This window comes from Varroa jacobsoni, unplaced genomic scaffold (genome assembly GCF_002532875.2).
Source record: "Varroa jacobsoni isolate VJ856 unplaced genomic scaffold, vjacob_1.0 scaffold_957, whole genome shotgun sequence".
Taxonomy (NCBI): Eukaryota; Metazoa; Arthropoda; class Arachnida; order Mesostigmata; family Varroidae; genus Varroa; species Varroa jacobsoni.
This window is the reverse complement of record NW_019213859.1, coordinates 58,380-70,363: the sequence shown is the minus strand read 5'-3', so window position 1 is coordinate 70,363 and position 11,984 is coordinate 58,380. Positions and strand designations below refer to the sequence as shown.

At 40.4% G+C, this 11,984-nt stretch overlaps 1 protein-coding gene across 5 annotated transcripts; it reads left to right on the top strand.

The window, feature by feature from the left end:
• Nucleotides 1-75: 75 nt before the first annotated feature.
• LOC111265326 (RING finger protein 145) lies at nucleotides 76-11,824 on the top strand. 5 transcript variants are annotated; one of them, XM_022841921.2, is made up of 4 exons: nucleotides 560-1,354; nucleotides 2,085-2,233; nucleotides 6,468-6,719; nucleotides 7,925-11,824. In XM_022841921.2, the coding sequence occupies exons 1-4, from the start codon at nucleotides 1,335-1,337 to the stop codon at nucleotides 9,820-9,822; spliced, it is 2,319 nt and encodes a 772-aa protein (XP_022697656.1). In that variant the 5' UTR covers nucleotides 560-1,334; the 3' UTR covers nucleotides 9,823-11,824. The 5 variants fall into 5 exon arrangements, with proteins under 5 accessions (XP_022697659.2, XP_022697656.1, XP_022697658.1 ...); XM_022841919.2 differs by lacking the exon at nucleotides 560-1,354 and adding an exon at nucleotides 1,374-1,578; XM_022841924.2 differs by lacking the exons at nucleotides 560-1,354; nucleotides 2,085-2,233 and adding an exon at nucleotides 76-553.
• The last annotated feature ends 160 nt before the right edge of the window (nucleotides 11,825-11,984 follow it).

The window sequence follows — 11,984 nt, the reverse complement described above, 5'->3', positions numbered from 1 at the left end:
TCCAAATTTTAATATAACACTTCTTGTTCTACATCATCAGAGTAAAGATTCACTTACCTGAGGACAAATTTAGGCCCCGTCAAATTGGTGTACCAGTCATACGCAACTGCATCAGCCTATAGTTCTCAAAAAAAAAAAGTCTTACATTTCCTACGGCAAAACATGTCAGGTCGCCACCGCATAATGAAGCATACAAGGCCTAGATCAACCGAAAAAAAAACTGGCGTAAAATGAAACTTTTATTAAGTTTATATCATTTTAATGGGTACCAACTGCCATGACGATAGTGTTCACCCCATCTCGTCCCTTCCCCGCATCAGCATCTCTTTTACTACGGGGTCCTGTCGACTGCATTATTGCCGCCACCAAAGCAAGATCATTGTTTTCATCAGCAAAGCTGAGAGCGGCGGCGGCGGCCGTCAGCGGTCTGTGTACATAAAATCAGCAGTTGAAAACACTCCCCTAAGGCAAGGGCTGTACCATGGCATCCTCCATTGGCTGGCTGATTGCCGCTCACATAGGAAATGGTGTTCCTGTTTGATTGGACAGTTGGGTGAGATTGGACAGTAAACGGGCACTAGAGTGTCGAGCATTTGGACTATACCAAAGGCTATAGATAGCAGCGACAGCCGACAATCTGTAGACAGGATTGTCACTCTGTGTATGCTTTACGATTAAAGTCTAGAAATGTATATTTCCTACGAGTAAAATCATGTGAGAAACAGGATTCGACTCGTCCTTATCGCTGTTAACGAAATGTCATTCTTTCTAGTCTTAGAAATGAATGGTATTGCCAGGTTGTTTGTTGTTATTAACGCGTTGTTTGGTACCTGAACCCTGCCCTGCCCGCCTGTCGGTAGACCAATATCAATATGAGCGATAACGCCACAGGCGTTGAATGGTAGTTGAGCGTCAGCTACTGCCGTACGCATGGCAGTGTGACAATTACGACGGTGCGTGAACCGTCACTGAGGAGTTGGACCTTAGAAAAGGGAAGCCCTTTTTATTTATAGTTTCAAATAGAAATTACAGGATAGGACGCAAGCGACAGTTAAAGAAGCTGACGTTGCTGTCCGTAACATTGCCAGGTATCGTCAACAGGACCAAATCACAATGCTGTTGAATTCGTCGTGACCAAACAGTGATTCTTGGCAGAACAAGTGGTGCTGTGGGTAGATCAAAAAAGCATAAGTCGATTCCTCTCGGCCAGCTGTTACTGCAGCCGACATTCACCCCGTTTGACTTGTTTCGAGTACGGTGTGGATACGACGAGCAGAGTCACGTTCGGTGAAAGCTGAAAGCGGCGCAGCTTTCAATAAGAGAAGTCGTGCTTTATGTGGACGTGCGGTGCAGCGTAAGTTCAAATAGTTGCCAGTCATCGAAATATTGCAGCTGATGCAAGAGTTATCAGAATCCCAGAAGGAAGAACAGCGAAATCTAAATCCTCATGCTTGCTACAACCAATGTACTCTTATTCCGTTTAGTCGTCAGAAGTAATCACTTGTTCTTCTCGCAAGTTGTAGCTGTCAGTTCTTTCAGCAGCTTTGTTGCCCTTTCAACGGCCCTTCGATACATTCAGTACGATCTAAGGATGTTTAATAGGTCCAGGTTGTTTTAACTAGTGCTTTAGGTTCTTTTAGGGTAGTTAGGTACTTTTAACGTGTTTGCGTGCTAATCTTAGGGATACGTTGTAGTCTAGGTAAACGGCGATACCGGGCGTAGAACTCGAAACACGAACTTTTTTAATTAGCACACTAAGTGTTGATCATAGTAGAAGATGCATTTGGACCAGTAGCGATTTGAACTAATGCCCGATACGGTAACAGCTGCTGAGCTACTTGTTTCTTAATTAAGATGACGCGCCCTCTAGCGACAAAAACAAAGCAAACGGATAGTAATACGTGTATGTGCGCTGCCTAAGACGGCGGCGATGGAAAAATGGTTTTAACTACTACAACCAGCTTTTATGTTCTGGCTTCAACTACCATATCATCAGTATATTACGTTTCGTCTTGTTTTACCGGTGCGCTTAACGTTGTTGTCTATCATCTGCTGACCACCGAACCTCCTGCGTACACAAAAAGGATAAATCCGTTTCCAGTAATAACAATACCACGAATGAAGCAATTGCTATTTAGTATATATCATCAACCAGCGAATAATTGCTTTAGCCTTACTGCCCCAACACACGGAACGATCAGTGTTGGTACAAAGAACACCCTGAAACAAAGAGGTGCGTATAGACTTGTAGTAAGCACTCGTGACCTTGGACATAACGAAAAATTGATTTGATCATTGTCTTATTGTCATTGAACAGTATGTAACGGTTAATAGAAACGAAATCTGCTATTACGCAACACAGCCCTCATACTTATCAAAATTTATTGGTTTTTATAACGAAGTCTAACCCCTTCAGCGCCGAATCTGTCGATGCTCATTTACTTTCAATTGATTTCATGGAGTAGCAATAGTAGCAAAGTAGAGATAACAACTGTTGTCCAGGCCCGACCATGCCTTTATTGATTAGAGATTGTTCTATCAGAAAATAATAACGATAGCAAGAAGGTCACATCGTTTCGCCAATGCATCCAACACGTCGTCGCTTATCGAAAGTAATTTGTGTGCCGGCTGGTGCAGCTTATACGTTCATGTGTTTATATATGCATATATGGATGGGATGGGAAGAATCTCATGACAGTTTGAGAGACTATATATATATATATATACGTTTACATGGAGGCGCTTCTAGTGTAGTTAAAACAAGCAAAAGTGCTGCAATCGGGGAACTTACACCCATTTATCCCGTTTAAATCTCAATGATAGATCTACTTTCACACCTGACACATAATGGTGGGTTTAGTTAAGAAGCCTTATGCTACAATACGCGATCTAGCAAGATCTATGGACACCCGACTGTTATTTGGAAAACCACTTAAACGTTTTTCGTGCTATTTGATTAATTCCACCTAAGTGTAATAAAACGTGTAAGTTGGTGCCAGCGCGTCGTAACCGCTTAGAATGCAGGAATTTAGGGTTTGCTGCAAACGACATTGTTTTCCTGCAAGATGGTTTTATATATGTTACACGATGGCGCGTTAGACAACCGGCAAGCAAGAAGTCAACTACTTTTCTCAATCAAAGACCATTGAATAATACTACAAGGGAACTGGTCGATTAGAACTTTGAGCAATACAGAGTTCCATGTCGTGTAATAACTTTAGGGTTGTAAGCGCCCTTTATTTGGCTTCTACACATTGCGGGTTCAGGCTCGCGGCTTGAACTCGTTATCTCGGATGGTAGCTATCTTATTTCGAAATGCCACGTATTGCCTACAGCATTGTTTCGAATGGCTTGCTCCCACTAGCTACAGCGTAATGGGAACTAGGACTTATGGCCGCATAACAGTTATGTTTTGAAGATTTTGAGTCATTGCGTGGAGCGTGGTTAAGTGAAAGTTTAACAAATCGTCATACGATAAGGTTTTATTAATCTTTCAGATATAGCTCATCTCTCTCTACTACACAGCAACTTGACCTAATTGATTTAGCCCTTAGCCTAAGTAACGCATCGTGCTCGATAAAACGTCCGGTATCACTCCATCACACGGCTGGCTCCCAACTGTGTCTGTGCCCAGTTCGACTCTAGATCGCATGTCCCTAAGAGAAGCACGTTACCCGCTGAGCTACCAAGCCGCTTACCTATTTTTACAAAAATGGGAACAAGTCAACGTGTGTACTAACTTTAGCATCATAACTAGGAGTATCAGCAGAAGACTGCAGTTAACATCAACCGTGCGTGTTCTTTGTTTCTAGGACCAAATAATAATTTGCATTGAATTTTTGATTCAAATATAAGCAACCAGATAAATCTAACGGAAAACGTTGAAGACAAAACATGTGTGATTATTAGTTGTCACCTATAAACGATTGATCTATATGAAGCGAGTACTGTTGGTGGCATCTAAGCGGCACGCGTTTGTACTAACGTGGTCGTGTGTTCGGGTGTTCCATTAGCTCATCGTGTCGCACTTAAGTGCAGAATTAGCTGGATCTATGTTCGAACATCATATCGGGATGCCACGATGACGGAAGTTTTGATTGACGATTGTGACAGCCTTTCTCGTATATTATACAAAAGACATAACTGATTAGCAATGCAATTCATATATACAAAATGGTGCGTTAAAATTGGGGGAAGTTTGGCGAGCTGCTCGTCGTAGCGGGCATACGTTCATCCGTTACCCCTGGTACCAGATGAAAGCCAGTTTTTTTTTTAGAACAAAGCACGTAACTTGTCATTGTGTTCATACAATCATACAATAGCGAGTCATCGAGAGTCAAGAGCGAAGATCATTTATTATACAACATATATTCGCGTTGTACGAGACCCCATTAAATCTAAAGACTCTCTTTTTTGTCCAAAATCGGTAGTCCACGGTTATAACTAGTTTTTATGCAACTTCTGAGAAACGTAAAAAATTCTCATGGGGCGGAGCAGGGAGTTTTTAGCGCTAAATATATAATCTATAGTCTAAATGTTCAAATATACGATATATTTTGATTAGAAGGGCTGGTTGTATGCTCGGTTTGAATTCGAGCATAGACACGCTTCTTTCGTATTGGGAGCCAGCGGTCTGACGAAACGCTTGATGGCGGTGCCAGATGTAAAACATGAAATGTGATAATTAGAGTGGCTGACCCAAATGGCTCGAAGAAGCTATCTTTGATACATCTAGATTCTTTAATACAAAAAATATGATTTTTTAAATCCTTTACGTTCATTTGCATCTTTTTACTTTTGACCGTTCTGGGCCCTCAGTTTTTTGGATCTTCGACGTCCCATCAGCCCAAAAATTTAATTTTTTGTATGCAGCATATTTGAACATCATTTTAACGAGTTTACACGTATATAATATCACCTGACACACGTTACTGTTAAAAGTTATTTGCAGATTAAAAGGAAAAACATGTTGGAAATGACTAGTGAATGGGGAACTGTAATCCCGGTGAATGGTGTTCAAATAAATCAACATGACTGTCAGGAATGAAACTTTTAGAAGATTTCAATGAAATGCCTTTTTTACTTAGAGGGTCCGAGAAAAAATGCACAAGAAAAGTTCCCGATGTACACCCGCCATATATATATATATATACCAAAATTAAAGGCTTTTATTATGATACGAGTATTACGTGCGAACGCTGAAAAAAGGATAGAATAGAGATAATGTGAATACAATCTAACTAAGCGCAAGAGTATCGGATTTTGCAACACATTAAGTTCGTATTTGAGCATCATGCGTTTACCGGATACGCGCGTTTCTTTCATAAGTAATTTCGGAGAAATTATTTCGGAAATACTTATGCACTATTTTAAAATATCGGCAGTTCACTGTCAGCTGACTGTTGCGGTTGAATGAAAGCCAATGTTATTGGATAACATATGGGTTTATAATGTAACATCGTAGATTTGTTTCGTCTTTTGAAAAGTGCATTTTTTTGTGTGCAAACCTTTGTATTAAGAAGTGTGCAAATCAAGAGATTAGTTTGTACCATTAGTGACTTGAGTACTAAATGTAAAGATATTTATCTGGTACCTAGTTATTTGCTAAAAAAAAAACACGTTGCCATAGGCGAAAAAAGCGTAGATAAAATTGCGTATCTCTCCTGCGTCATTAATTGACAGATAAATGTGCAAAAATGGATTGCCATATGTTAGGATTTTGAATAAGTAGAATTGCCAAGCATTACTTTCACTGCTTTTTAAGTTGTGTGAGCTACTATGCCCACGTACAATCAAGACCGGTGATGGCTGAGATGGATAGATGAGATTTACACGAACTTTAGTTTTTAGGTGTTTAGCCCCTAGTTACCCCGTATAACTGTAGGCTAGTGTTTATAAACGGAGCCGCAATCTGGGAGGAGAAAAATAGTCACGTAATATTTTCGCCCGCAATTGCGGTTGACAACAGTCATGGCACAAAGTAGTAGAAATATAGCCGTTTAATAGCGTCACTGTCTTTATAAACGAGTGCTGAATCTTATTTTAGAAGGTACATTTGAAGTAGTGAAGTACACTAATATTTGAATTTTTTATATTTTTAAGATTCGAAGAAGGTATATTTTTGTCGTAACCGGGAGTCAATATACCGAGAGCCACAATGTCTAAAATAAGTTGCGTTCTATGTCGTTTTGGAGCTAGACGCTTTGGGGCATTTTTCGATTCTGAAATGACTTTATATGTAGAAAATAGCAGAATTTTTGGATTTCTTTTCATGTTTAGCATGCAGAGACTGAGGTAAAAAGTGTCTTGAAGTGGAATATTCTAGAAGCCTAATTTTCAATCGCTCGAAGAAGTTCATGCATTTCCATTATCTATAAACTATAAATACAATTTCTTCCTGTTCTTTCCGCATTATGTTGCTTTACGGTCATGTGATATCCGTTGTCGTTTTTTAAATCCGTTATTAGGTGTTGCATCTTACGGTAAGATGGCTGCGGCTACAGGGCATATTCCGCAGAACTTTAACGCCGGTCGCTGGTCGTCGTGGCGCGCATTGTGGGTCTCTGCTGGCGGAAGCCTCGCAGATGCAAGTCTCGGCATTGCTATGAGGGTCCCCGGACTTTTCATTATCGATTATTGGTGGCAGTTCGAACGAACCCGAGCTTTACCTCAGACGTTAGAAAACACAGCTGTGATGCAAGCACTCCTTAATAATGTCGGTAAGTGTTTGAAAAATGGAATAATGCCAGAGACGAGTAAGAGTGATAGTCTTGATAAAAGATGGCGAAAATAACATATGTATATATGTATATGCGTGACTTCATAGAGGTGAATAGATTTCTTAGACTTATTTTATCTAAACCTTATGGAACTCAACGCCTGAATGCCACCAAATGTTAGTCATCTGCGTTGCACCTGAGAAGGACTCTGCTACTGCGCATCTAGAAGAAACCGCATTTTGAACATATCCCAAGAACAAAATAATATTCGTTTTATTAAATATGCTTAAAAAAACAGTGAACCCATATAAGCCTGTTTCAAAATACAACCGGTTGGCAAAAAGATGCTATACATTTCGTAAAGAGAACAGTTCCTATACCTCTAATCGTTGGTTGTAAGTTAGATCAGCCAAACTAAAGCGTCTTTATTTTAGAAAAGCACTTGATCCATTAGATAAATGTTGTCAACTTTTATTATAATTGTTATATTGGATTCGTCAATATGGTGAAAGTGAACTCACGCTGAACAAAGCAGATCCTATTATTAATAGCTACATGTCATCGACCCATAGAATTGGTCATATTTGTTCTGTTTCTTGGATGCTTCCAAACGGGCCACATAGACTAATGCGTAGGCAGTGTGCGTTTACCGAAGTTAGGCGTTCGGCGTAGTAAATACAAAACTCGTACCATCCAATTTTTTTTTGACCCAAATGTTCCCGTTGTATTTATTTAACTTCGATTAAAATTAATTACTAGTAATTGTAGAGTAACTAATTCGCAATGTGCTGATTTTTAGGAATCATTAAATATGTCGGCATCCAATTATGCATACACGTTTCTAGCATGTTAATGAATAAAAATAAAAATAACAAAAGCTTAAATATATTTCTGTCCATAAACTGGGTGATGTTAAGATAGTTTTAGTATAGTATACAAATATATGTACTATTAATCAACAGATAACGTTGCCTTTGATTATGCAGCATGGTCTATTGAAAAATATGTTTCTGAAAAAAGAAATTGCATTGAAAATTATACTCGATATAAACTTCGCTTAATATAGAAGTAGATAAATCAAGATCAATGTTACTTCGTCTGTACAAATGGGCCTAACAAATTGTACGGACATTGCAATCAACGTCGATTTCACTAGCAAGATCTAACTGAATTGTTCTAATTATTTCTGTCCATCTCGGTTTCAGTGCTCATCCACGGCTTCTTCTTGTTACTCTTACCTATCGAGCATCTTCGCACTCTGTACAGTCATCTTCTTTTAGGCGTTTTGTTATTTATGTCGCACTTTGTCAGCGAACGTTACGTCATTATGGAGATGCATAAAGAAATGAACCGTGGCAGGGGGCCATCGTTCTCAGAGAACCTGTTGTTTTTACACGCGCCCCTAGATAGCTCAAGACATGGCTCGTCTGTTTTCTCGCTCGCAGCCGTCGTAAACAGTTCATGCCATTTCATCACACTGCTATGTCATCTAGCAATCTCGATGGCAGTGTTCAGCTTTCTTGAGCGGCCCTCGCGATCCCTGCAGATTTTGCTGTGCGTGCACATGTTACCAGTATTCGCACGTCTGGCCAACCTTCCTTTTGAGACGCTGCCTGTCTTGCAGGCGTTTGGCGATAGCTTGCTCTGCCTTTCGGTATTGTACTACATCTGCTACAAATTCTCCTCGCTGGTAGAGCGGGTAAAGAAAATATATACAGACGCCGTGGCCACTGGCCACCATGGTATCGATACTATGCACCTGTTGTCGCTTCTCTGGAGCAAACTGTTTGTGCCTACACATTTCGTCGTTTTCTGGGCTCTCAGTTTTTGCGGAAAGGTCGCTGAAGGCTTGCAAGCCAATTCGAACTACTCCCCCCGACCGTTAATGTTCCTGCTGCAGTGCGCATCAGCCGTGTGTTGTAGCCCCATCAATCTTTTAGCAACATCAATGGTCGTGTCGTATTTATCTAATCTCATCATTCGCGGATCGCGGCTGTTTCTTGAAGCGGAACACGAAGACAATCCTATGCATTCCGGATGGACTCAGGGCTTGACGCTGGTGTTACTCGGTTTGCAGACCGGTCTCATGCAAATGGAACTGCCGAGTCGAACATTAGCACTTCTTGTTATTCTTTTCGTTGTCGCTTCGTCTCTTCTGCAAAACATTCTGGAGATCACGGAACCAGTCGTTCTGAGTTTGAACGCGTCACGCTCGCTCACTAAATGGCGCCACATCAAGGTGCTTATGATGTGTGCGATGCTTTTTGGTTTTCCGCTGCTGCTCACGTTTAAACTAGCATCCATTCTCCCGATCGACGCGTGGATCGTGATGGTTCTAAGCACGTGTGTGCTAACCTCCGTTCAGGTGCTCGGCATGCTATCCGTGCATGCGTTATTCGTGTATGATGGCCTACACGAGCAGAATGTTGACCTTGACGACGTACTTTTTATGGCACGGGCTTTTACAAAATTACTCGAGCTGCTGATTTCACTATTCGTTATTGCTGCCAGCGTCTACGAGAGTTCGACAAGTAAATGGAACCTGGCGAATTCGACGATCCTAATCGTACACTCGTATTGTAATGTGTATCAGCGAATTCATACAGGGTGGCGAAGTTTTCTACTTAGACGGCGAGCATCGATGATGATTGACCTACTAGCCACTCCTTCGTTGGAACAGCTTGCAGCTTATCGTGATGTCTGTCCTATTTGTTACCTTTGGTTACCTGGCGGAAGCAGCAGTAAAGGAACAGGCGAGAACACCAGCTTCAATTCATCCTCATCACTATCGTCTTCGGCAACTTCGGGCCAGTCAACTATGGCGGCAGCTGCAGCCTGCTGCATCACGCCATGCTGGCATTACTTTCATAGGAACTGCCTCAAGAAGTGGCTGTATAGTCAAGACGCGTGCCCAATGTGTCACCAGAAGGTCATCTCCTCAGTTGAGGGTATCGCTGACATGGGTGCGAATGGCGCCAGCCAGCATCAGCAGCAGAGTTCTAATAACTCTCCAACAATAAATGCCGATAATGACCACGAGGTTGAAGAAGAGGACCTCAGAAACCAGCAGAGTCCAGTAGTAAGCAGTGAGAACTATCAATAGTTGATACGTTATGTGCACCTATCGTTATTTGTGTAATAGTCATATTTGAATACATGTAACGATATAGACAGGGATAATTTGTATACAAGTGTAGACCTCTGTTATGAAAACACCGGAGACTACCGGATAGTGCCCATCTAAATAATTGGCTGTCTCGTTAAGTTGCGAGAGTAAGTCATACGTTATGGGATCGAGACATAGCAAACAACGTTCGGTGTATAAAATAATAATAAATGTTTTTTCGTTAGTAATATATATATATATATATATATAGCCTCGTTTGCCATGTTAGCAAAGACGCTGTTGCTCTGGGAGGCTGACGTCACTGCAGGTCAAAGCAGTACAAATCTAGGTGAATATCTCTTTACTGTATTTCTAAACGAAGTCTAAAACTTACGCAGGCTGGTTCCTGTTATAGAGAGTTACTGTGCGCCGTTTTACATTCACGTGCAAAATATGTTACTATTATGAATTATTCTAAGTCAACTATTGAAATGCTGAAGGAGCTCATGCTACTTTACATGATAAAGGCCAGATGAATGTCAAAACATTTAAACAAATTCTCTCCTCGTATGCTTTTTTTTTTTATGTATGTGCATGTTTTTATGGAGAGGTGACGTTTATGAGTAAAAGGACAAATATATTTTTTCACTACAATGTTTACATAAGTATATAGTAGGTCAGACGTTGTTGAATCTTAAATGAAACAATTCCCATACATGTAATTCTTGTATTGTCGTTTTTGCAAAATGTCTAAACGAGCTAAGCTGTTTACACGTAGGAAAGAGTGGTCATAATATCGTCCGTAGAAAGAAGGCTTGAACAAAAGGTCAGTCTGTGTTACAGGTGAATTGTTAACTATTAAGAAAGCTGGATTTCTGAACAATATAAACTTGTTATTGATTGTAAAACGAACCTTAAAGAGAGCTGTTTCAAAGAAATGAGCTCTCCATAAAGTGGTGGTAGTCATTATAGATTCTGGGCGTGGCACGCATACGTATAATCGCCCATGTGCGATTTACCGTCAGCCTAATTTTTTGTACAGTTTTTCTTATTTACTGTTATATCTTTCTTTTGTACTATATAATGGGGAATACTAAATTAGCTATCTCTTTCTAAAGGGACCTCGCCTACCACTGTGAAGCCGCTCAAACTCTAATAGCCAAAGTTATGCATGTTTCTTCGTCATTTTATGAGCGTGGAACGGTCCTGACATTTGAACGCCAGTCGCACTTTCACGTTTGCGAAATAACTAGAGACGAGGCGTTTCTTTGTCCTGCTACCTGATGTGTTATCAAGAGTTATAAGGGCGCTGTTGTCTAAAATCATCGTGTATAAGCAGTCTCCCCTTATTTCATCTCTTTATGTCTCGATGACGTCTACAAGTCATACGCGGTAACTTATGTCGCTAGCGGTAAAATCAAATGCTTTTGAGATTGGAAAACAAAGCAAAAACCAGGTCTATAAATATCTTCTAGCCGACAACCGGTTCTCGATAACGGTAGTAACATAAAAGTAAAAAAAAATAGATTAATTATAATGATCCAACGTGTAGTGCTTCATTTACAAACAGGAATTTCCGCAAATGCTATATGCCTACACATAACAGAAGCGCAGATATAAAACCCGTCATTTTTGTTGTAAAGTACATGCCAATATCATGTTGTAGCTATATAAGTATATAGACTGTATATCCACGTTGGCAGCTTGAACAATATTTCAATACGAGAAACGGCAAATAACGAACGAGTGCGCTTTTCGAGTGGAAACTGACAGAGGAAGGAAAGAAAAATTAAGCTGAGGTGAGATTGACAACTGCGACGGGCTGGCGGATAAGGCTTGCAAATTATATTTATGATTGTTTTCATGGCTCAAGCAGGCTGTAAGCGCCCCCACTAAATACGATACGACCCAAAAATAGGTTTCGGATTAATTCTCTGTCGATTAGTGTTGCTAGCCTCTAATAAAGATAATGATATCGAAAAAGAAACTCTGCCAATGAGATGCTGTCCTGTGTCTTGAATTTTGTCCATTACTACCTAATGGCTATTTGATATAAATTTGCGCGTTGCAGTCAATGCCGTGTTAGAAGTAGACGCCCATGATAACTTCAGTTATACATGGGTGTCTACTTCTAAGCCATGTTGATCATGTATGAAATT

Excerpts from the sequence above, each read along its gene's own strand:
- LOC111265326 (XM_022841918.2), top strand. The coding sequence starts at position 1,939 with ATGGTTTTAACTACTACAACCAGCTTTTATGTTCTGGCTTCAACTACC. Across the intron at positions 2,234-6,467 it reads GAACACCCTGAAACAAAGAG|GTGTTGCATCTTACGGTAAG; the intron begins GTGCGTATAGAC and ends ATCCGTTATTAG. Across the intron at positions 6,720-7,924 it reads AGCACTCCTTAATAATGTCG|TGCTCATCCACGGCTTCTTC; the intron begins GTAAGTGTTTGA and ends TCTCGGTTTCAG.